We start from the raw sequence: 24,027 nt of genomic DNA, 5'->3' as shown, positions 1-24,027 counted from the left end.
TATATATATATATATATATATATATATATATATATACATACAGTATGTTGAAGACAAATCAGATAACTCAGTGATAGAGATAAGAAATGTGAAGAAAAGGTTTCACGGATGGATGAGGTTTTTGGCCTGGTGCCTACTGATGTCATTTACTGCCATGAAAATAACTTAAAGAGTAGCAGATGGTAAAGAGGAGTAGGAAAGAATAGTTTTTGCAATATTATTTGTATTAATAAAGAACTGGAACAGCTCAAGGATGAATTAATAGGGAACAAACAGTGGTGTACACATTCTATGAAACACTGTTCAGAAGTTAAAAAAAATAAACTGACACAATATCAATATAGGATATGTTTTAAAACATCCTGTAAGATCAAGCTGCAGTGTATTATACTCAGGATGATATTGTGTGTATACATGTTAAAAAAATGCAAATACAAGGTATTATGTGTATCTACAATTATGTCAAACAAAAACATAACAACAAGGACTGCCCTTGTACCTGTGTGTGATACTCTACAGGGAATAAAGGAAGTAAGGGAGTTAAACTGGAGAAAGGCAGTTAGGAGTCTTAATCTTTGTCTGTACGGTTTTAGTTCTTTAAAAAATATCTGAAGGAAATATGAAAAAGCAGTAACATTTGACATTTTGGGTGTTAAATACATTGATCATTTATATTTTTATTTGTACTTTTAAATATTGTATTTATTTTCACGAAAGGGCAAAGAAAGACTGAATGATGTCCAGGAACATGGGCCCAAGTCAGCCTCATGTGTCTGTGGAATGACTTCCTGTGTGCCTGAGGGCCTGAAGGATCCAACAGTTCCAGCATGGGCTAAGCATCAGGTTGATGATAGGGATCTGCAGGCTACCAGTGCAAACAGGCAATGGCTGCAGTTTATGTGGCATGGATCCCCCAAGCCCATCCACTCTCCATGATGTAGTGAAATCCCCAAACTCTGAAATTTAGATGCCACCCACAGAAAGGGAATAAATTGGCCAAGGTTATATTTCTAGCAGTGTTAGGATGGGGACTTATAATTGAACTTGAATTTACTTATACAAAATAAAATATTTTATAAGCATCTAACTTTATATTGTATTTTTGTGTTAGAAAAAAAGAACAAGAGGGGCTGGGGATTTAGCTCAGTGGCACAGCGCCTGCCTGGCAAGCGCAAGGTCATGAGTTCAATTCTCTGTACCAGAAAAAAACCAAAAAAAAAAAAAAAAAAAAAAAAAAAAAAAAGAAAAAAAGAACAAGGATGAATAGTCATATAGATAACTTCCTCTTTGGGGGAGAAAAGAGTTAAAGGAAGAGGAAAAGTGAGGGGCCAGTAAACTGAAAGAACGAGTGTGGTGACTGTAGTGGAATGAAGTAGCCGGGAGCCAGAAGCTGTGGTCAAATGTTGAGAGGTGCAAATTTGAAATCTGTGTGGTCAAAAAGTTTCCACCTCATTTTCAGGTCCCAGATGTGGCCACAGAGCTAAGAGGCTGAAATGAGCCAAAGGTGGAGATAACTGCAATTTCCTTTCTTTTCTCTTGATGTATATTTAGTGACTTAAAAAAATGGCTTAGAGAGTCCACGAATACTGGCCAGCTGCTAAAATAACCAAGCCACTAATTCTCATATAATGTACTAATATGAAGTTTATCTAAGATATATTGATAAATGAAAAAAAAAAAAAAAACCACCAAAGTGGAGGGCAGTATGTTTAACATGCTACTCTCTGTGTAAAAAACACGTGTATGTTTATAAATACACAGGATACTGAGGAAAGGAAATTTAAGACACTGGTAATAGTAATTATATCTGGGGGAAAACAGAATTGTTGAGGGAAAGAATAGGGAAACGTGTTATTCATGATATGTTCCTTTGTGGCTTTTAATTTTGTATATGTGTACTACTTATTCAAAGATAGAAATTTTTGAAAAAATATATAGCAAGACAGAAATAGCCATTTATTTATTCACTAAATGTAAGTAGACACCCACATACAAATTTAGATTACTGATGAAGCCTATGGCAGCAATTCTTGGACAATAGAAGAAACATACACACAGTCAAACATCAAAGATAGTAATTGTCCTTCAAAGACAGCATCACTCTGCAGCATCTCCCTCACTAACCGCAAACATTTCCTCCTGTAAACTTGCTCCAGTTCTAGAAACTCTTACCTCGATTTTGTTTTAAAGTATAGGCACTATATTTTCAGAGAGCCCCTGTTACAATGCAGATATGCAACATGGGTAACCTGGTAACACCAGGATGGATTTACTTGTAGGTTCCCTTTGCAGAAAGCTCTTCTGAGAGGGATAAGGCTGGTTTGGTGAGAGAGAGTTTAAAAACTCTTTTGATGTAACATCCCTGCAAAGCAAAATTTACCAGCATGTAAAATACAAATGTATGAAGTCAACATTGACTGTACAGTAGGATGGAGCTCAATGCTGAAATGTAGGAAGGTCAAAAGTTACAATAACTGAATATCAATTGGCAATAAGCCCTTCCCCCTTGGTATGGTTTTTGTCAATGTTTTAGTTTTTTTGATACAATAAAAATATAACTTATGATACACCATCTACCCTAATATAAATTGATGCATGTTCTGGATAGCACTATTGTCTAGGGATGTTAGTAAATATTGCTCACTAACATTTTGCATGATCAAATAAGTGTGGGTAATGGTAGCTTAAGTGCAGCTTTCTCCTTGGTGAGAAGTCTCAGGGACTATAACAAGGACAAGAATTTCTGCAAGGGAATAATGTGCAGTGTGTCCCAAATTATCTTTCTCAGGACTCTTTTTCACCACAGCACATCCTGTGGAATGATCTTGTATGGAACACTTGGGAAACTGCTGATACTTCTTACTCTTGTCCTGGCCTCCCATTCCTATCCTGATGATCATTTTTATCCTGTCTTACCTTAATCTCTCCTAAAGCACTATATATTCTCTATTATGATGCCATAGCTGGAAAATACTGGTGACATCAAAAGTGGTGATGAAAACTGTATGCAAGGTCTTCCATAGCACTTGTCACCATCCTTCTATGCATGTCTTAGTTACCTTCTCATTGTTGACACACAATAGCCAACACTTGCAATTTAAAGGAGGAGAAGATTATTTTGACTCATATGTCGGTCCATAGCTAGCTGACTCCAGCAAGATGGCATGGCACAGGGGTGTGGCAGAAGAAATCCAGCTCATGGCATGGTGGACAGCACCAGAGAGATAAAGAGAGGAGCCAGGGAGGGAGATAGACCCTTCCAGGTCACACCCCCAGTGACTCTCCTTTTCTGATCAGACCTTGCCTCCTAATAGCAAGTCCTATTAGATGGAGACTGCTAAACTAATGGACCAGTAAGATGTTTTCTTCTACTGCTCCAGTAACTAGTTCTCCTTCAAAAATTCATGCCCTTTACTTCATTCCTCACTTAGCTAATGGAGTTCTAAGGAGTTTCTCCAAAGATGTGTAATTAAGCTGTGTGTGATTAAAGCAAATGGACAAACTACTGGGGTTTTGGTCATTTATGTGAATAAAGCTGCCCATCTCTCTTCCTTTGGTCAGATAATTTGTGCTCTCGTGGGAAGATCCTTTTGTGTCTTACTTGTGCTAAGCAAGATAAGAAAACCATTGAGGAGGAACTGGGTCAGTTGCCTTCCGCTGCTTATCACAGTCATCAAAGCAAATTTCTTAGGCTTAGAAGTTTCATGTCTTTTAAATGGATTCCTTGTTCTCGTCTATCCCAGAAAGGCATGTGCTAATCATTCCACTTTTGAAGATGTTTATGTCTCTGTGTGTGTGTGTGTGTGTGTAGATTTGTGGGATTTGTCTCACATTATTATTTTTGACTATTTGCTGAACAAATACTTCATATGTAAGCTATGCAAAAATACATATTCAGGCTGAGTATAAAATTTTAGAATCAAAAGTAGGAACTTCTTCAGAGAAAAACCAAATTTAAAAAAGTGAAAATGTCCACTCGGGAGGCTGAGGCAGGAGGATCATTATGATTTCGAGACCTGGGCTACAAAGTGAGCTTAAGGCCAGCCTGAACTGCATAGCGAGACCCTGTCTTAAAAAGACCAAAAAGAAAAAGAGAGAGAAAATGTCAATATATTCTCCCCACTCTTACTGCTGCTTGATCTTTGTCAAAGTAAAATGAAGACCATGTTCTGTTGCCATGGAAATGATTGTGCTGTCACAAATTAAGTACTATGACTTCATGGTGAGGAGGAACAGATGGCCTGGAAAAGAATGAAAACCTAAGGTTAGCACAATTGTTTAGGGTATGAGCCATCTTAGATCCTTTTTCTAAGAAGGTGGGAGCATAAAAAGCAAGCAAAAACTACTTCATTATAGCTTTACAAAAGCCACTGAGCAAGAAAGAGCTTAACCAGGGTATAAGTGCAAATTCCTTTCAATGAGAATAAATAAATAAATAAATAAATAAATAAAACCCTGAACACTTTAATGTAGGATGAAGCACAGGCAAGAAGGCAAAACTGTTTACAATAAGTTCATACTCCAAAGCTACTTCTCCACCCCTTTCCAGCTGCTTACTATAGCTGACCGCTATTGAAGTCAGTGATACCTCAAATTCTCAGGCCCAAAGGTAAGGTTCACATTTGCCCTACCTTTTATGCTACCTTCTTTTTAGGTGTTTCTATTGGTTTGATAGTCTCAAAATAAAGGTTTGGAAGGTTAGTTCAGAGCCGCCATGGTAAAAAGAGGGCATATGTAGCTTACTCATCTTACTCCTGAGGGGTCAGAAGGCCAGACTCAATTTTCCAACAATGATGGCCATCTGGAAACCAGTATCCACTGACAGTGCAATAACATCAAGATATCTCCTGCTATTCCATACTGATATAGATCAAAAGTGTGAACTTTTAAAACTGCCAGACAGGTATATTTCCATCATGGAACTATTCATTAAAAGGGAAAATTTTTGAAGTTTATTATTATGATCTGAATATTTTCATTCCTCCAAGATGAGTATGTTGAAGTCCGAGGTCTAAGGGGATGACGTCAGGAAATAGGACCTTTGAAGAAGTGATTAGGTCATGGTCCTCAAGAATGGTATCAGTGCCCTTACAAAACAGGCCCAAGAGAACTCTTTTACCCTTTTAACCTAAAAGGTGTATATGATCTAGAGTGCAATGGCCCTCGCAGACACCAGAGATGCTAGTGCCTTGATCTTGGACTTCTCAGTGTCTATAACTGTGAGAAATAAATCTATAGTCTTTATAAGCCATCAAGCCTATATTCTGTTATAGTTTGTTGCTGTAGTAATCCCAATAGACTAAGGCATTTAAAATGATTCTAAAATCATTCATTTTTAAGAAAAACATAGTCTTTGTTCAGAGTAGAGACAATAAGATTTCCCACCACTCTCTGGGAATGATTATCAAGTGCATCTACCGCCACCAGATACCAGCCAGTATGTTCTAGTAAGTACTTTTGTTTTGAGGTAACTTAGTTTTACAGAGTTCATGGATAACCTTCATCCATCTGCCCTTCAGTACAATAGTCCAATGTACAATAGTACAATAATTAAAAATGTGAAATTAGGACCAGAGATATAGCCCAGTGGCACAGTGCCTGCCTAGCAAGTGTGAGGTCATGAGTTCAATTCCTGGTACCCCCCCTCAGAAAAAAAGTGAAATTAGGGATGAGGTGTAGCTCAGGGGTAGAGCACTTGCCTAGCATATATGGGGTGCTACATTTGATCCTCAGCACCTCAACAGACAAGCAAGCAGATGAACAAATAGTAAAATTAATATTGCTATAATACCATTAGCTGAACTAAAGATTTGATTCAGATTTCAAGCATTCCATTTTTTTTTAATACTGGGAATCAAACTCAAGACCTTGCACTTGCCAGGCAGGTGCTATGCCGCTGAGCTATTTCCCCAGCCCAAAGCATTCCATTTTTTGTTCTGAGATCTAGTTAAGGAGATTGTTACTTTTTTTTTTGTTTTCTTTTGTTTTGAGCCAGGTCTCTGTGGAGCTCAAGCTAACTTTGAATTCACTAAATAGCCCAGGCTGGCCTGGATCTTGTGATTTCCGGCCTGGCTGGGATTAAAGGCATGTGCTATTGGTTTATATTTAGATGTCCCTCCAAAGCCTCATGCTCTCATAGGTGGGGCTTTCAGGTGGTGATTGGATCATGGGGTGTGATATTCAACAGAGGGTCAGTCCACTGATGAGTTTATAGCTACATATGATTTGGGAGGTGAAGCCTGGCTGGGGGAGGTGGGTCACTGATGGTGTAGTCTGGAAGGGTCTATCTCCCTCCCTCTTCCCTTGATCTCTCTGCTTCACCTCCCTGCCATAAGTAAGCGTCTTCTGCCATTCCCTTCTACCACGCTGTCCTCCCTTGCAGCCAATCAACTATGGGCTGAGAGTTCTACAAACTATGACCCAAAATAAATCTTTCCTCCTTTAAGTTGTGGGTGTAAGGTACTGTGTTCCAGTGATTAACAAAAAAAAAAGTAGTGCATCAGCATGCCCAGCAAGACTATGTTACAGTTAATCATCTTTGGTTAAGTCTTCTTCAGTCTGGGTTTTGTTTTGATTTTTTTTTTCATGATCTAGATAATTTTGAAGAGAACTGGTCTGGTATTTCACAGAATGTCCCTAAATTGGGCTTTCTCTAATATATTCTCATGATTATGGTGAGTTTATGGATATTTGGAAATAATATCATGGAGATGGAATGCCCTCCTCAAGATATCTCAGGGAATACATGACATCAACAGGATTTATTTTACAATGATGCTAACTTTGATCAGTTGGATAAGGAAGTACCTGTCAGGTTTATCCATCGTAGAGTCACAAATTTCCCTTTCCATATTCTGCTCATCAGAAAAAATCAGTAAATTCAGTTGACACTCAGGAGAGGGGACTCAGTCTTCACCTCCTAGAGGAAGGACTGGAAAGAATCTGTGGACATGTTAGATGACCACAATAATTAGCTAATATTTTCTGGTGAGATACTTTAAGATTGTACAAATAACTCTCTTCTGCAAAGTTTCACCCACTAATTTTAGTGGATCTTCTCTGCAGCAAGTATTACTGGGCTCTGATGCTGATTGTCAATTTACCTCATTCCTTCAACTGCATATTGTCATGCAGAATTTTTGTAAGGGAGATTTACTCACAAAATAGCTTCCTCAATTTGTGAAGACGTAGCTCAGTGATAAAGTGCTTGCCTAGCACAAATAAACCTCTAGGTTCAATTCTAAATACTGTAAAATAATAATAATAATCCTACAGATTGGTATATTCATGATTAATTTTATAGTTATGAATGCAAAAAATAAGTTTCTGCAGTGATTATATTAACCAGAAAGATGTTTTCATAAAAATGCATTAGCTGGGGCTGGGGATTTAGCTCAGCGGCACAGCACCTGCCTGGCAAGCACAAGGTCATGAGTTCGATTCCTGGTACCGGAACAAAAACAAAAATGTATTAGCTTAAGCTATTTAAAGCTTGAAGTTATTTTTTTCCCATAAAACTTGAACTTTTTGTTAAACATAATTAAAATAATGTTGTGGCACCCTATGAATTGGAGCCAGCCTAATATGTAAACTTACTTGCATCAACTGAAGGCTAAATTATATCATGCTAGCTATCCAAATGAAGTATTTCCAGTAGATTAAACAGAGAAGAAAGCAGGCAAATTAATCTGTATCATAATAGTTGCATATTGTAAGTGGATATTATTGCTTAGCTCTTGTCTTTTCCAACCCAGTTTTAACAGATTGCTAGAACTATGGTAGTATAGCCTCCAAAAAGAATTTGCACTGAATAATAATTTTTTCAATTATATTTTGGAGTACTTTATTAAACAATAGACTATCCAATATTGGGTCCAAAAATAAACTCATTGTTTAAAATGAAAAATAATAATAACAACAACCCACATTGTTGTTCTTTTATCCAGTCACACTCAAAATCAAATTAAGTCAGCAAGTAACAGAAGGCAGAAGGAGCTCTCACTCTCCCCCTACACACAGACACACAGACACACACACACACACACACATTGTTTGGAAGTGGAGCTACACTCTGAGTCCTTGAAGCTACACCCTGTGTCCTTATGCCTCCCATGAGCCACAAGGAGGCAAGCTGGTGATCTCTACTGGACAAACGCACTCCGCAAACGGGATAACAGGGATCTGATATCCATGTAAGGAGCAGGACCATCTCTTCTAATTTGCATAGAGGCAACAAATGGAGCAATGAAAGCCCTGACTGAAGAATTTTTCCCGTGTTGGGCCCATTGAATCAGCTAGGATATATAGCTGCAAGTCACAGGACACGTGACAAACAGTGGTTTAGGAAATAAGCACATTTATCTAGCAATAGATGGTTCCAGGGTTGGGGAATGACTCCATGGTGCTATTAAAGATCAGTTGTTTTTCCACTCTGACATTTCCAGTGTCTTGAATGTTTATCTCATACCAAGAAAATTGCTACTGCGGCTTCAATATCATATCCTCACATAATTGTACTGATCCTGCATTTGTTTTGATCAGGAATAAGAATCATTCCCTGAAGCAAACCCTTTCTTCCCCTCCAGCAGACTTCCCCTCATATATTATTGGTCAGAAGTGGATCGTATAACTACAGAAGAGGTTGAAATGACAACCTAAAAAAGAAGAAGAGAGATAGCAACCAACAACGCTGACAACCACATTGCTGAAAGAAGAATCTCTTTTCTACTTCTTGTCTCAAAGATAATCTTCAAGTCTTGGGAACAAATAGTATCTCAACCATATATTTCTCTCTTTTATTAGTTTATGTTTGCTATACAAAAACATATCATAGTGGGGCATTGATATATATATATTATATATATATATATATATTTTTTTTCTTTCAGAGAAAGCTTTAATGCATAAACATTAATCCCTTGGGCTGAACATGCTATTTACAGGGCCATCTATCAAACTTAAGCATGTTTTTCTCTGAACTCTCCCACTTCAGCCTTATTTAAGATGTGTGTCTTCAGTGTGTATAAGGTGGAAGAGATGTTAATTAGGGAGAAAGAAAAGGAACTTGGGCAAGTTAATCCTATATTGGGTTCTTGAAGTATCTGTAACTCAGCTTTTTCTTTTTTTTGTGTAGAATAGTTCTTTCTGCTAAAAATTTATTTTGATTCACTCCATCTTAGTTCTGTTGTCTTTTTCTACTCAGGAGGTATTTGTGAGCAAGGCACGGTAGCATGCTGGTAATTCCAACTACTTGGGAGGCTCAGGCAGGAGGATTGCTAGTTGGAAGTACCTTGTCTCAAAATAAAAATGAAAAGTGCTGAGGCTGTATCTCAGTAGTAAAGCACCCTAGGTTCTACCCCCAGTACAGCCACAAAAGAAAAAATTATGCTTAACTGAAAACTGAAGTGCAAATTAAATTTTCCTAAACAGCAGAACATGAATGTCCAATCACAATCTTCTTATTTAAAGAAATCCTATTTGTAAATCTTTCTCTAAAACAAAAAAGTCTATCACTAAATAAAATAAACAGTCCCTTTTTTCTCTCTTAATTTTTAAAATTAGTATATGTTTGGAGTACATAATGATTACATTCATTTTGGGGAGTTGGTACACGTACATAACGCATCTTAATTCTTTTTACATCCCCTTCCCCTCCCTCCATCTCATGGTCCCCTTCTCGTTTGCAAAAGCTCTATCTCTCTGTTTCCTATTATTTCTCTTTTATTTTTCCCTTTAAAGTTATCTATTTTGTAAACATTGATCTATATATATGAAGTTTTACTAATATGCGGAATACTTTTCTGCCTTGGTTATTTCTTAATTGTATTATTTTGGTAATATCCACTTTCAAAAATTTTCATATATGCTTTTATTTTCATAAATCATAAGTGAGACTCTCTCTGTCTCTGTCTCTCCCTCTCTCACACGCGCACACACACACATGCACACACACACACCCCACCCTGCCCAAACTTAGCTTTTTCCTCGGTGAAACTTTTAGCAAAAGATATGAGTTAGCTTCATTCTTTCCCCTCTAAACCTCCTTTCTAAGACTGATAAATTAAATCTGATCTGCATCATTCTTACGTGAAAAGTACTTCCTTTTCTTTCAGTGCCCTGGATTTGCTGAAAAGCACGATGGTAAGACAGCAAAAGACAGTGTGTCAGGATCAGCTACGGAGGCAGTTATTCACCATTACATCACAAAATTGCCGCCTTTTTGGTAGTGTATTTAATTTGAATTCACATTATGGCTCCTGCACTTTTTCCAGGGAGATTGACAAAACAAAACACCCATCTTCCGTAATTATAGAAAGTTTGAATACCCTTTCAGCACCATTTATATAAGGAAATGAACCCTTTACTATGTGCTAATGACACCTTCTGTATATGAGAGAGGCAAGAGTGCCTTATGGAAGGCTGAACACAAACACCGGGGCCTCTCTGCAAAGAATATGTCCCATTCACCATGAGTCACAACTCAAACACTCAAAGGGCATCCTTCTCTTTACACTAATGAGACTTTAGAACCACACTTATGCTTTCATTTTGCCCCAGCGCCTTTCTTTAACTTGAGTCAATATGTACTTAGCCAGATTTAAGCACAACATTGACAATTTGGGAATATACAGTCAACACTATTTACACAATGCCAAATTTTATCCACCCTACATAAAGACTGATTCTACTTTGTTCTTTAACTCCATGGCTAGTCACTGAGGCTCTACCTCCCTTGGACTAGGCATTGAGAAAGAACAAATAAAGGTATTTACTAGTCTCTCAAAGCCAAGGATTTCTGTGACAGCCTTTGCCTTCAGACTTAAGACAGTACACCTGCTACCCTTGATGGCCCAAATTCCTTTACTCTCCCTCTTTCTTAAACCAACAGTGAGTTCTATTGCTAGCTGCCTGGACTAGGACAATGGATCTTGGGATCAATGTTCTGACCTAGCTACAATCTTACATAAGTCACTTGGAGTTCCTGAGTTGCTCTCACTTTGTATGGATCATTCATCTCAGGGCCTTTCAACGCTTACCTCACAGAATCAATTGTTGTAGAGCGTCATGGTAGAAATAAAATAACATAAACATATAAGATAACACAGTGAGGTAGCTCTCTGAACACAGTATAACTCTACCCAAGTAAATACTTATTAGATATTAATGGTAACTTATGAACTCCAAATCTCTTATACCATTTTCATATAGAACCCTAAGTTTATCTGTCCATTCTCCATTCCTAGTCATCCTATCATTCTGCTTGATTCCTGCTTTCCAGCATCTCCCTTTCCTAACTCATGAGACACCCCCCAAACACACACCCAATATAATTTTTTAATCCATTATTCCAATTATTTTCAACCTCTTTCTCATTCATGACATATTTACATTTCCCAAGTAACTGTATTTATATATAATTTGTTCTTGCCCTGCAGAGAAAGTGGATACAGTAGATACAGCACTTAGGGGAGTGCATCAGTCTGGTTTCAGTTCAGGAAGCAGAAACTACTCTTGTTTTTTTTTTTTAAACAGAAAAGGATTAAAAATAAGAAATTAAGAGCCTATAATATTCATTAGGAGAGCTAAAGGAACTGAAGTTAGGGAAAACCACTGGGTTCTACATTTCAATGGCATACTTACAATAGTCATACTTCAGAGATCAGCTGCCAAAATTGCCTCTCAATGCTCAGACTTTGGCGACTAGAATTTGGTGATTACTGATGTGCCTGCTGCCCTCAAACACACCTCTACAGGGTTGCTTAGAATCAACAGCTATAGAAGGCAACTTTTACCTCACTCTGCCTTCTAAATCTCATACAAGAAAACTCCCAGGTAGAATCTAATTAATATCCAGAAATCTATCCACAAGGGAATCAAGAAATGTAGTTTCTAACTTTCTTGCCCCTAAAGTTCAATCAAATGCATAGCAGATTTTGGGAGTGGATGGCTACTTTCGACTGATAGTAACTCATACAAGGGAAGAACTCTACTCCCTGTAAACAACAAACAGCACAATCATGGGCTAGAAGAAAACTTGAGGGAGAAGGCAGCGAGTGCTTAGCTCTTATAACTGTTGGTTTTATTTCTGGCACTTCTTTCTCTTTTTAAAAAATCAAATATCTTAAATAAGAATATAAAAATGCATGGAGACGAGATACAGCCTTAAGAAAAATCATATCCTTAGTATGTATCTGATTGGAGATACAGTAGTGAAGACAGAATCAGTTCCTGCTCTTACAGAAGTCTTGAAAGAATGGGATATTAGGAGTGCCTAGCTAACTACCAAGGTTCAAAGCCTGTCTCCATCACTTAATCACTGTGTTGTCTGAACAAGTTATTTAACTTCTCTATTGCCTCATCTGTACAACATATATAGTCAAAGAACTTACGTCACTAAGATATAGTGAAAATTAAATGAGATAAGGTCTATATAGTACTAAGCATACTTCCTGTTGTATGTTGTATGGTAGGGTCTGAATAAATGTTGGTAGACAGTATAATCAAATCAACAGGTAACCGCAATGCAGGGCATTTTGATAAGAGCCTTGCTGCAGGAAAATCAGCACATATAAGGACAAAGGTTAACGCAGACCCAAGGGCTCACAAAAGCCTAAGGGAATCAAGCAAATTCTGGGTTGAGCCAGAGGGATGGAGATGAGGAATAACATTTATTGGCTTGGAGAGAGCATGTTCACTCGAGGACCAAAAGGGGTTCGCAGTGTGACTGGAATAAGGGAGTAAGGTGAGGATGGGAGGCCATAAGGAGCCAAATCACAGCAGAGCTAGTTAGGCTTTTCTGAGAGTTTGAATTTTATTTAAAGAGTACCAGAGAGGACTACTGAAGGACTTAAAGCCAAAAAGAGTTATGATTTGATTTATATTTTAGGGGAAAAAAGTGCCTTCAGCTAGAGTAATGGAGAATGGCTAAGAGGAAGGGAAGATTACTGACAGAAAGTTCATCCAAAATAATTCTTCAGTAACTTAATAGGGAGTAATGGAATGATAAAGAAAAATGGAAAAATTCTGTATTAATGAGCTAGAGGGAAAGGTGTGCCTTTTTTACTATTCATCACCTTCCTTTATCTTTCTTTATTCCACTTCTTGCTATAATTAGGAAAAAATTCCTTCAAATAAGTTACCTTCTTAATTAACAGTGCTATCTGGTCTATTAGTGAATTTTGAATTTAAGGCCTTTTTGGAAGAAAAGATAGCGGAGGAGCTATATTTGTATTTGGCTTTTGCTTTGGTGGCCCACAAATCCTTGCAGCGTAGTTTAGAGATGATCCTCCCTTCACTCTGTTCTTAGGATAATCTTTCCATCTAAGGTACTTCTCTAAGTAGGCACTGTAGGCTTAACAAGAAGGATCACGTCACACCACACTTTTCATTCTTCTAGCTTCTGGCTTGTTTTTAAAAGTTAAGTTTAATTTTGGAGGTGTTTAGGTATTAGAAATGGGACAATGCCTCTTACAGCCTCCACTAAAAAGGAGACTGACTGGAGGCAGACCTATCTTTTGTCTTTAACAGAGTGGACCAAAATGGTTCTATGACTCAAATTTTTCCCAGTAGGATTCTGTCTCCACAATGTGACCCAAGACACAAAAACTGAGGTCATTGGCGGTAGGATACTGAAGGTCCTGCTCAGTCTGTGCCACAGTAAGCCATGAGACACCAAGTTATTCTTATGCAGCAAACCAAGAAGCTTTTAATGACACTGATACAAGGTACAGACAACAGTTCATGGGAAAGAAGAGATAGGTGGGATATGAAAGCGGAAGAGAGCGAGAGACAGACTGAAGGAGTTTAAAAGCTTCTAGATGCCAACAAAACTCTCATCCTTCTGGGTGTTATTTTCAATACTCTTCTTAATCCCTGAAAGATACAGCATAAACACTCTGGACTCATCTATGACCACACTTACCTTGTCATGCTTTGCTTTTTTTCCTGTGAAGCTCCTACTCTCCCACCAAAATCAGTAGGTCTCAGTTTGTTCCTCACAAAGTGTTAGAGTTCTGAATACAAATGAGACACTTTCTGGTTTTAATCATGCTGCCGAACTTGATGTGTATCGTATATTTTCTTCTGGTAGCCACTATGGGAATATAGATTTCCAAGCTTCTTGACATTGTTCTTACAATCTTGACTAGTCCAAATAGTTTGGATGAAGTTGGCCTTTCTTTCTTATCAGGTTGGCCGATTAGAATATTTCCTCTTTTTTTGTCACAGCAACTGATCAGGAATGGCATATGTTCAGTGTAGAAATAATCAGAGTCTTCCTTGAGACTTTTTAACTTGCATTCTTGGGAAAGTTGTTCTCTTTCAATGGATAGTGTTGTCCAACATTGCTAACAGTCATGATACTTCAAGATAGACATAAATATTCTCAGATGGGTATCTAATAGTAGGCCAATCACCCAAGAGAGTTAACTAGAAATGTTGAGAAAGAGAGAAAAAAGGCAGTCATGTATTATTCGTGCATAAGTTATATCTGTTCCTTAGACTTTCCAATTAGGTGGATCAATAAATCCCCTCTTTAGCTCAAGCCCTAGTTTGAATAGCTGCTGTTAGTTATTTCTGAAATAGTCTGAGTAATATGACCATCTTTAAAATCCTAACTTGTATGGTTACTTTGAGCCATCTCACTCTAGCAAAAGAAAGAATATAAATTCTGAAGTTTGAGACTAGCATGTCCAACTGGTATAAGCTTTTCTTATTGCCTACATTTCCTTTGAAATTAGTTATTACTGGCAAGTTAGTAGCATAGTTCAGCTACAACTGTTATCTTCTACATCTGAGTTTCAGAAGGGGTTGTCATGTGATGGAAATATCAGGCTAAATCTGAGTTAACTACACATCATGAAGTGTTGACCTAATGGAAAAAATTGTATTTTAAGTTCCCTCTTCTTTATTTAATGCTCCCTTGAGTCAAATACATTTTCCATTTGGGTGACTTGAAGGAGGGAGACAGAGATATTCTCAGATGTCATTTCAGGGAATAATTTTACTTCTTAATCAATTATTCTTCTTTCCAAGTCTGTTGGAACTGATTTTTCTATCTCCTATTTCTGCTTTTAGGAAAAGAAATGTAAGTAGTGATGTCTTTAGTCTCAAGATGGAATAATTATTTGTACTATCCTGACTGAAAGAAGCCATGATGAATAAAATGGCTTCTTTCAGACAGCCTGAAAGACTGAGTCTGAGTTAGCATCTGAGTTATCATTTGAGTTAACAGAAGAAATTTATTTTAGCAGTATACAATGCTTACTGGTTACAGAGACACATACAGTTTTTTCCTCTCACCATGGTGCCAGCAGTATTGCCAGTTTTATAATTGATAGCCAAGTTTTAAATTTAGGAACGTACTTCACTTGTGAAATGTGACTTGAATAATCACAGAATTTATAAGTCTAAGTGAGATCTTGGATTAGAGTTGGAGGGTGGAGGGTCTTGATCTGGGGACTTTCACCCACAAATGTGAAAACCTTTGCTTGGTGGGAAGATGGGGAGAGCGATGGTGATCATTTTATCTCTACTTTTGAAGATGTTTACCTTGAAAAGTAGAATAAGCAGAGGGAGGGGGGGCTGTACAAATGTAGAGAACTACAGAGGATTCTAATACATGACTTTCCAGAATAATATTTTTACCAGAAAAACATAAAATGTATATTCAGTACCTTACTTGATCCTAAAAACTAAAGGAGCCACAGTTTGTGTGTGTCTTTTTCTCTTTTCCTATGAAAGATGATCCCTAATATTACTTGGGAAGTCAGCTTCATAAACTTGGAATGTTCTTTGACCAGTCTGTGATAAAAACACATGAGTAATCTTCATGAGGTAAATAAGGAGATAAGTGACTAAATGTATCTACTCTTTACATATGCATATTTACAAATGCACATTTAAATTAGACCCAACAGACATTGGAGCCTGCCCCATCAGAGCAAGTATACACAGGAAGGCAAGTTCTGGATTGGACTGTAGATGCCTTGAGTCATTAGGAAGCTAACCTGACTGGAGCAGAGTATAAGCGTTAGGCAGCAAGAGAATAACTCTGGTTTCTGCTCTTCAACCTAAAACAATTTCCAGCTGTCAGAAAGTTGAAATATTGGTCCAAATTATATTACCTAAGTTAAAATAAGCATCCCTAAGAATAGATCACTGCATATATATTAAGGTACATGTATTATTACTTTTTCTTTTTGGCCCCAAAAATAGAACCCAGGACCTTGCACTTTCCAGGCAGGCGCTGTGCCGCTGAGCTATATCCCCAGCCCAAGGTACATGTATTATGCAACAGTTGATACCCTATTCCTATATCTTATGAACCAGAATTGGACTCTTCACTACACACAAATTCATTGTTAGTGTGTTTTTGGTTATTTTGTTTTCTGGCCTTGATATGCAGGCTACTGGCACGTCTCCAAAGATTTGAATTTCTGGAAATGTCCTTGACAAACCCACCCAAAGAAACAGCTAAACACTCAGAAAACAATAGGTATTTCATAACTAGGAACTGTGAAGTTTGACCTAAAACTGACAATGGGCTTCTTATGAAAATCTCACTTCCTTGTTTGAGCCATATAGCAAACTTATAAAGTATACAGGGCATGTGCTACAGCATTCCCCCATTTTATGGATGACAGTTATAGCTGGTTTTTTAAAGTGTGCATTATCTGCCAGACTCTAGGCAATTTCCTAACATGGTTTGTATGTATGCATATATTTAAATGTTTCATATATATACATATATATATATATATATTTTCTAATAACCTAGAGGTAAGCATGGTTCCAGGTGACAAAATATTTAACAGTAAAGGACTTGCCCAAACCTACACATTTAGCAACTGACAGAGCCAGGTCTTACTCTTCATGTTTTTTTTTTTTTTAAAGAAAATTTTAAAAAACAATAAAAATAATGCAGAATTTCAAAACAAGATGATAGGAAATTAACAATGGTTGTTATATTGCATATTGTTATCTTCAAAGCAAATCAAGCAATAACAAATGCTGGCCAGGCTGTGGGGAAAAAGGAACTCTTCTCCACTGTTGGCAGGAATGTAGACTGGTGCAACCACTGTGGAAATCCGTGTGAAGAGTGCTAAAAAACTCTCCATGTCTTTGTACTCTAATTCCAAAGCCCTCTTTAGGCATACACGAATTAGATGTAAGAATCATGAAACTTGCAAGAGATTATTCAGATCACAATCTAATTTTAGAATTTGAATTATTACTTAAGATATAATCTATAAGCTGAAAATATATTTAGTGCCTCATTTTATAAATCTTTATCTCATTGTTACTCCCTGGATACTGGGTGAGTAAGAAGATTTTTGTGTTTAATTCAACCATGCCGACTGAACACTCCTCTGTATAGGAATTTGAGCTGGGGTTTTTCCTTTTTATTAAAATGAACTTGAAGAGCTCAGTGAACATACAATCAAACCAACATATCATACTGGATATTGCTGCTCATGCATTCATGTTTCGTGGATAAAGAGGAAGGGAAAATTCAAACAGCCGCTTTCTTAGTCTATTCTGGCTGTCATAAGAGAATACCACAGGCTGTGTAGTTTATGAGCAACAGAATCTTATTTCTCATCATTCTGGAGGCTGGGCAGTGCAAGTGAAGGTGCCAGCAGATTTGGTGCTTGGTGAGGGCCTGTTCCTGGTTCAAAGGTGGTGCCTTGAGACTGTGTCTTTACATGGTGGAAGAGACTATTAGCTTTCTGGGGTCTTTTTAAAAAAAATAAGGGGACTAATCCCATTCATGAGAGCTTTACCCTCAAGACCTAATCACCTTCCAAAGACCCTACCTCTTAATGCTCTCACTCTAGAGATTGTTTCAACACATGAATTTTAGGGGGACATAGACATTCAGAACATAGCACCTGGCAAGCAATTCTCAGTCTGTTCTTCAACCTCTGGCTAAAACAGCCCACCCTAGACCATCTACTATACACTCAGTGTTCTACTGACATCACCTCTACTCTTCAACATCTTTGTGGCTTGGTAGGTATTGTTATCCTCATTCTACAAATGAGGTGAGTAAAGCATAGAGGTAAAACAAGATGAGAGCAGGCTTGGATCAAGAGCAAGGCTTTCTATCAAGACTACCAGAGTTTGCGACTTGAATCTGGCTCCATACATACCAGCTGTGGGAAAGTTTCTTAATTTTTCTGTGCCCCTGTATGTTCATCTCTAAATAGAAAAACATATAAATTCATACAGTTATTATAAGTACAAATCACATTAAACAGTTTATAGTGCCAGGGCTTGCAGTACAATCCAATGAATGTGAGCTGCTATTGTTAATTTGGTGTGTGTGTCCCAGAGCCGAGTCTGAGGGGCTGTTGTCTGCGTATCTCTTTTTTCCTAGGTGATCTCATTCAATCCCATGACTTTAAATACAAAGTGTACTGATGACTCCAACATTTGTTTCTTCTGCCAAGTTGGTACTTTCCAAACATGTTAGTTCATATCAGTTTTTTACTCAAAAATCACTCTAGTAACTTCCTGTCTTTTTTTCTCAGTAAAAGAGTTGGACTCCTCACCAGAGTAAATGAGGACCACATAATCTGTCCTACTTTTCTGATTTGTCTCCTAGATCTTTCCACATCTTTTCTTTTCTTCAGCCACCTTGGGGGTTGATCAATGAACAGCCCCAAGCAATTTTGCTTCTCAGACCCACTGGTCTGGTATACCCATCTCCAGATATTCACAGGACACGTTCCCTCACTTTATTCAGCTATTCACAGTCCTTAAATCAGTGTTTGGTGGGTAGGATAGATTCAATAAATATTTATTGCTTAACTATACTTATGCTAATTGCCCAGATAGTAAAATCTCTCCCTCTTTCCAGCCCAGTAATCTGCATCCCATGGCAGGAAAGATACAAATTTCAAATAATGGTTCTTAAGACTCTTGAATTTAAGCTAGAAATTTTATGTGCATTAAGGTTGATTTACTATTCAGCAGCACTTAACAAATATCTACTGCACATGTACTACATGCGCTTGGATAAGAAATAAGAGCTCACTACTATGGAATAGAACTTTACCCAAGAAACTTGAAAGCTAATAAAGGTATCTCATCATACTTGTGAATCTCTAAGCTAATCATTGGTTCTATTTATTGTGTCCAAATGGAATGAACATCCTTCAAAGTTTTTCTTGCCCCATCTTTATGAATCTCAGCCTGTTCGTTTAACCCAAATTTTAGACATTTTCTTAGATATCTCATCCTCTGTATTCAATTCATCTGCAAATCCTAAACTACAAAGTTTATGGAACTTATTCTGGGACCATCTATTTCTCCTCACTTCCACCTCTACAAGACCTTACTCTCAGGATGACTCTACTTGCCTAGGGTATGAGCAGAATTTCCTAAATCCTCCTTGTCTTCCCATTTGTACCCATTTAATATGTACTATAAATTACACACTAGTCCCTTCCTTAAAAGCTTCCTTTTGTTATTCTACTGTAAATAAATCCACTCAGAAAAATGTCTGACCCATTACCCTAGCCTTGAAGCCCTATTTGATTTGGCCGTAATCACCAGTAAACCTTCTTTCCTACCATTTCTCTCTTGCCTCGCATTTCTATGATCACAGGAAGCCCTTCTCTGTCCCCAGATTTTTGTACTAGTAATTCCCTCTCATCTAAATGATCTCACCTTAGATGTCATCTTTTGGATGAGGCCTTCTTAGACTACCTGATTGTCCTCTCTGGTCCACTCTCTGTTTTCTTTCTTTTTTTTTTTTTTTTTTTCCAGTACCAGGAATCAAACTCATGACCTCACGCTTGCCAGGCATGCACTGTGCCACTGAGCTAAATCCCCAGCCCCTACTCTGTTTTCTCAGAGTGGATTGCATTCACTTATTGTTCACTGCACTGTTGCTGTCTAAAGTTTCTTTCTCTGTTTATTGTCTCTTTCTCTCCTGTAAAATTTAAACTCAAGGAAGACCGAGGCCTTGCTTTATCAGCAGGGTTTATAACAGCGCTTAACACATAGTAAACACTCAAAAACACTTGTCAAATAATAAACCTTTGTCTTAACTTTGATAGCACATGTGGACAGCAGTAGTTTTAGTAACTCTTCTCTTTGATCTATATTCTCTCGACTGATAACATTACTTCAGTCCACACAATGGGCCAATATAGCCGAGGAAGGGTTATTTCCTTTCCCTATTTCTTGGAAATCTCTAGGTCAAGATTTGGATTCAGCGCGGTAGTATTTCAGAATTATTGGAGGGGGGGATGAAGACAGTTGTCATTTATCACTTAAAATTATGAGGAAGTAAGAAAGAAAATTCTTAATATCAAAGATATTTGGAGTTGGAGATGTTAGACAAAGACAGTGGGGGAGAGAAAAATGTTACAATGAGGGAAGGAAAAGAAATGAGAAGAAAGGAAGGATTAGAGTTTGCACCGTGCCGTGTAAGTATACATGGTACGGGGTTTGGGTACCACATCTTGCCTTAGATAAACCCCAAAGAAAGGAAAGAGATGTAGTAAATCAGGGTGGCGGGGGAGAGAGAAAGGGTAGGGTGGGGCACGAGGACCAGAAACACGAAATAAGCTAGAAAGAAAAGAGAAGGACCGAGGAGAGACAGAGCAGAGCAGTACAAAAGCAACCTCGGATCTTGCCGGAGCTGCAAGCGTTAAAGGGAGGCGGGGAGTGACGCGCTTTGCGTCTGGAGCGGCTCCTTGGAGTCCACAGCATCCACCGCCGGAGCCTCGCCTTCCTTTCTCCCTCTGCAGACATATCGAGACACAAAAAGAGAGGCAACCCCTGGACCACTGCGAGGGACTCACCCGCACCATGACCGAGACCACTAAGACCCACGTTATCTTGCTGGCCTGCGGCAGCTTCAATCCCATCACCAAAGGGCACATTCAGATGTTCGGTGAGTCCTCCCGCCCACCCCGGCCGGCACCTGTGTTTTCCAGGGCCACTGAACGGGAAGGCGTGTGCCCTGCGGAGGGGTGCGCGGCTGCTCCCGCGGGGGCGAGCCAGCCGCTCCATTCGCGGCTCCCGGGAGAGGAGGGGACGCAGACTGCGTTTCCGCGGCGTCGCTCGCCCTGGCCGGGCCGCCTCGCGGGGGACCGAGTGGGGGCGGGGCGGGGCGGGAGGTGAGGGTCCCCCGGAGCCCGGTTCTAGGTTCCAGCACCGAGTGCAGCGGTGCGGGGGTCTGACTACTTGGCGGCAAGGGTCGGGATGGGGACAGAGGCTGGGGTGCGGAGAAGCGAGAGCGGGCCGGACGTAACGCGCGATTTGTTTAGCATGGACGAAGAGCTCCAAGGAGTTAAATATGCCTGGGAGGCGCAAGCACACTCGCACACGAAACACCAGGGACAAGGACTGGGGCTTCGGGCAAATGAATACAGCGGCCCCAGGACCAGTGTTGGGGGATCGTGGGTCGAGACTGGCCCGCGCGAGGTGGATGCTGTAGCGGATGGGGAGGGGGCCTCCGGGCTGCCGGGGTCCGGCTGGGGGACCTGCTGCCTCGCCAGGGGCGGGGGCGGGCGGCCGCGGCGGAGGTGCTCAGGGATCCGGGCCCAAGTTGGCCTCGGCTGTGCCCAAGGCGGCGACCAGGAAGGCTTGCGGCGCGCGAGTGTGTACGGATGTGTGTGCGCGCGTGTGGTGGGGCGGGGGCGCAGCAGCGCGAGTTTGTTTCTTAGAGGCTTTGGGGCGTGTAGAGAAAGAGCGAGAGCGAGCGAGCCGGGGCTTCTGGCTGCTGGTTTAGGGTGCAGCAGAGGCAGGGGACGTGGTAGAGATGCGTAGCCACTGGCGGAGAAACCACGCGGCTCAGCTGCTGCTCCAGGGCGACCCAAAAGAGCGGGGGTGGGCGCATTTGGACCCCGAGGTAGGGACGCGGAGGTCACTTCAGAAGCAGGGATTGAGAAGTTTGAAGTTGGGGTGTGTTTTTTCCTGGGGCTCAGGAGAAGGAGGTGTGGGAGAGAGAGCGCCGGGGCTGGACAGGAGGCCGGACCCGAGGCCCACACCCGGCCCTCTCTGGAGGCGCTCTCCAGAGGCGGCGGTGCTGAAAACGCAGGGCACGCCGGAGCTGGCTGCGGACACACGTGTTCGCCCGAGCCTGGCGATTGCGAGAGCTTTCCCAGCGCTCCTTAGTGAGAGCCACTCCTATTCGTAAAGATCAGGCGAGGTGGTTTAGGCTAAAACTATTCATCTCTAAACCTGAAAGATGCCCTGAAGTGGGACCGCTTGTTAAAAACCTTGCGAAAAGGATACAGAACAGCTTTGAACACAGAGCAGAGCTCATAAGCACTTTTTACACATCCAAGGATGGGGCCTGAGAGGGAGCCATCCCTTCCTCACTATTTCTTCCGCTTTGAAGTGTTTTATACGGAGCTAAGGTCGATCTGTCGGTTAAACAGAGACTGTTTCCAGCATGAGCATAGACCAGAGATCTTGTCAGTCTTTATAAAGATATCAGTGCCCTGTGAACACCTTACTTTCACTTTCTTTCGATTCTGGTATCCCTCTCTCCTACCCATCTCATGTTGATGTTCTTTGCTGCTGTCCCGTGATCAGGCAGGGGTGGGCTTTCCTGGGGAACTCCTTAGTTCTGGGAATCTTGAGTGGGCCTTGGTTGCTCCTCTTTTCTAGCTGGAGCTAAGGATGTGGTTAATTCTGCTTGTTTTAGGTTAGAAGAGAAACAGATTTAGATTGAGAACCAAGGGCTCTGTCTTGCAGCTGGAGAGAGGTTGGTAGTAGCAATAAAGGCTTTTGTTAAGTGGGAGCTAGCCTGCTAATTCTCCCTGAGCTTCGAAGCTAAAATATGTGAAAATAAGCAGGGGCTACAGAAGAGTGGAGACATAGGATAGGTGAGAGGAGATTTGACAGCTCTGATTACTTACTGGATAGCAGCACTGAGGATCTGGTTGTCAACAAAGCCCTTGAGTGTCCATTAGTTAATTCTAATCCAAAGAGCAACAGAGAAAACATACAATGTGCTCACTATGGCTTCAAAAAGCTTAGCGCTTAATGAAGGATTTAGCGTATAATCACATAAAAAGGAAGCAAGAAAAGAAGACAAAATGCATAGTAAATGGTTTTGTAGACTCTCTGACTGGAATCTTTGAGTTCTTGATAAATTGTATATTTTATTTTATTTGTCTCTTTGAGACAGGGTCTCGCTGTGCAGTTCAGACTGCTCTTGAACTCACTTTGTAGCCCAGGCTGGCCTTGAACTTGCAACAATCCTCCTGTCTCAGCATCTTTCCCAGAGTGCTGGGATTACAGGCATGCACCACCACACCCAGCTATATAATTTACTTGTGTAGAGCACTTTTTGGTTAATGATATCTTTTCATACATTTAATGTCACTTATTTCTATGAACTTTATAAGAAAGGTATCATTACTTCCATTTTACAAATGACAAACCGACACTGAGAGGCTAAGTGATTCTCTTACAAAGCCATGTGTAGAGAAGGTGGCAGAGTTGTCTTGAACTCCACATTTCTGAACCCTCTTGCAGAGGCCTCTGTAATGCATGAAAGGCAGAAGGAGGTGTTCACCAGTCTTCTGACTGCAAAATTTTATGAACACTCTATTTCCTTCAAACATATACTAACAGACAGGAATGCAATTGGCCATCAAGTAAGTGGATTCTTAAAGACACATTTTCCTAAGACCCCTTTCTCATCAATTTATCCACAAATTATTTCCTTCTTTTAAATGGCCTTCTACATTTTCTGACAAAGAATACAGAAATAGTTAATACATCAAACTATCAAACTTTCTTTAAGGGATCTGGAATTTATAAAAACTATAAAAGTTTTTAAACAAGATTGTAAAATAGGACTTTAAAATTAGACACCTTTAACAGAGCACCTATATTTTAAAACCCAACTGCTTACTAGAGGAAAAAAGTAAAAGACTACAAGCAGAAAGAGAAGAGTAAAGTAGCATTGTGCAATGCTCAATATTTATAAAATATTTTAAATGAACTTTTACTGTGAAAGGGAAATTGGTATAATTTTGCCACTTATGACTATAG

The 24,027-nt window shown here is 39.7% G+C and overlaps 1 protein-coding gene across 7 annotated transcripts in view; it reads left to right on the top strand.

Annotated features, from left to right (window-relative positions):
* The window catches only part of Nmnat2 (nicotinamide nucleotide adenylyltransferase 2), a 197,422-nt gene that overhangs the window by 26,957 nt on the left and 146,438 nt on the right, over positions 1 to 24,027 (top strand). For all 7 annotated transcript variants that reach the window (XM_005375034.2, XM_005375035.2, XM_005375033.2 and 4 more), the window contains one exon: positions 20,763 to 20,908. In XM_005375034.2, coding sequence (XP_005375091.1) covers positions 20,824 to 20,908 — 85 coding nt within the window. In that variant the 5' untranslated portion in view covers positions 20,763 to 20,823. The remainder of the gene's footprint in view (positions 1 to 20,762; positions 20,909 to 24,027) is intronic.

Source organism: Chinchilla lanigera, unplaced genomic scaffold (genome assembly GCF_000276665.1).
Source record: "Chinchilla lanigera isolate Chin_1 unplaced genomic scaffold, ChiLan1.0 scaffold00005, whole genome shotgun sequence".
Classification (NCBI taxonomy): domain Eukaryota; kingdom Metazoa; phylum Chordata; class Mammalia; order Rodentia; family Chinchillidae; genus Chinchilla; species Chinchilla lanigera.
This window is presented reverse-complemented; position numbering and strand designations above follow the sequence as displayed.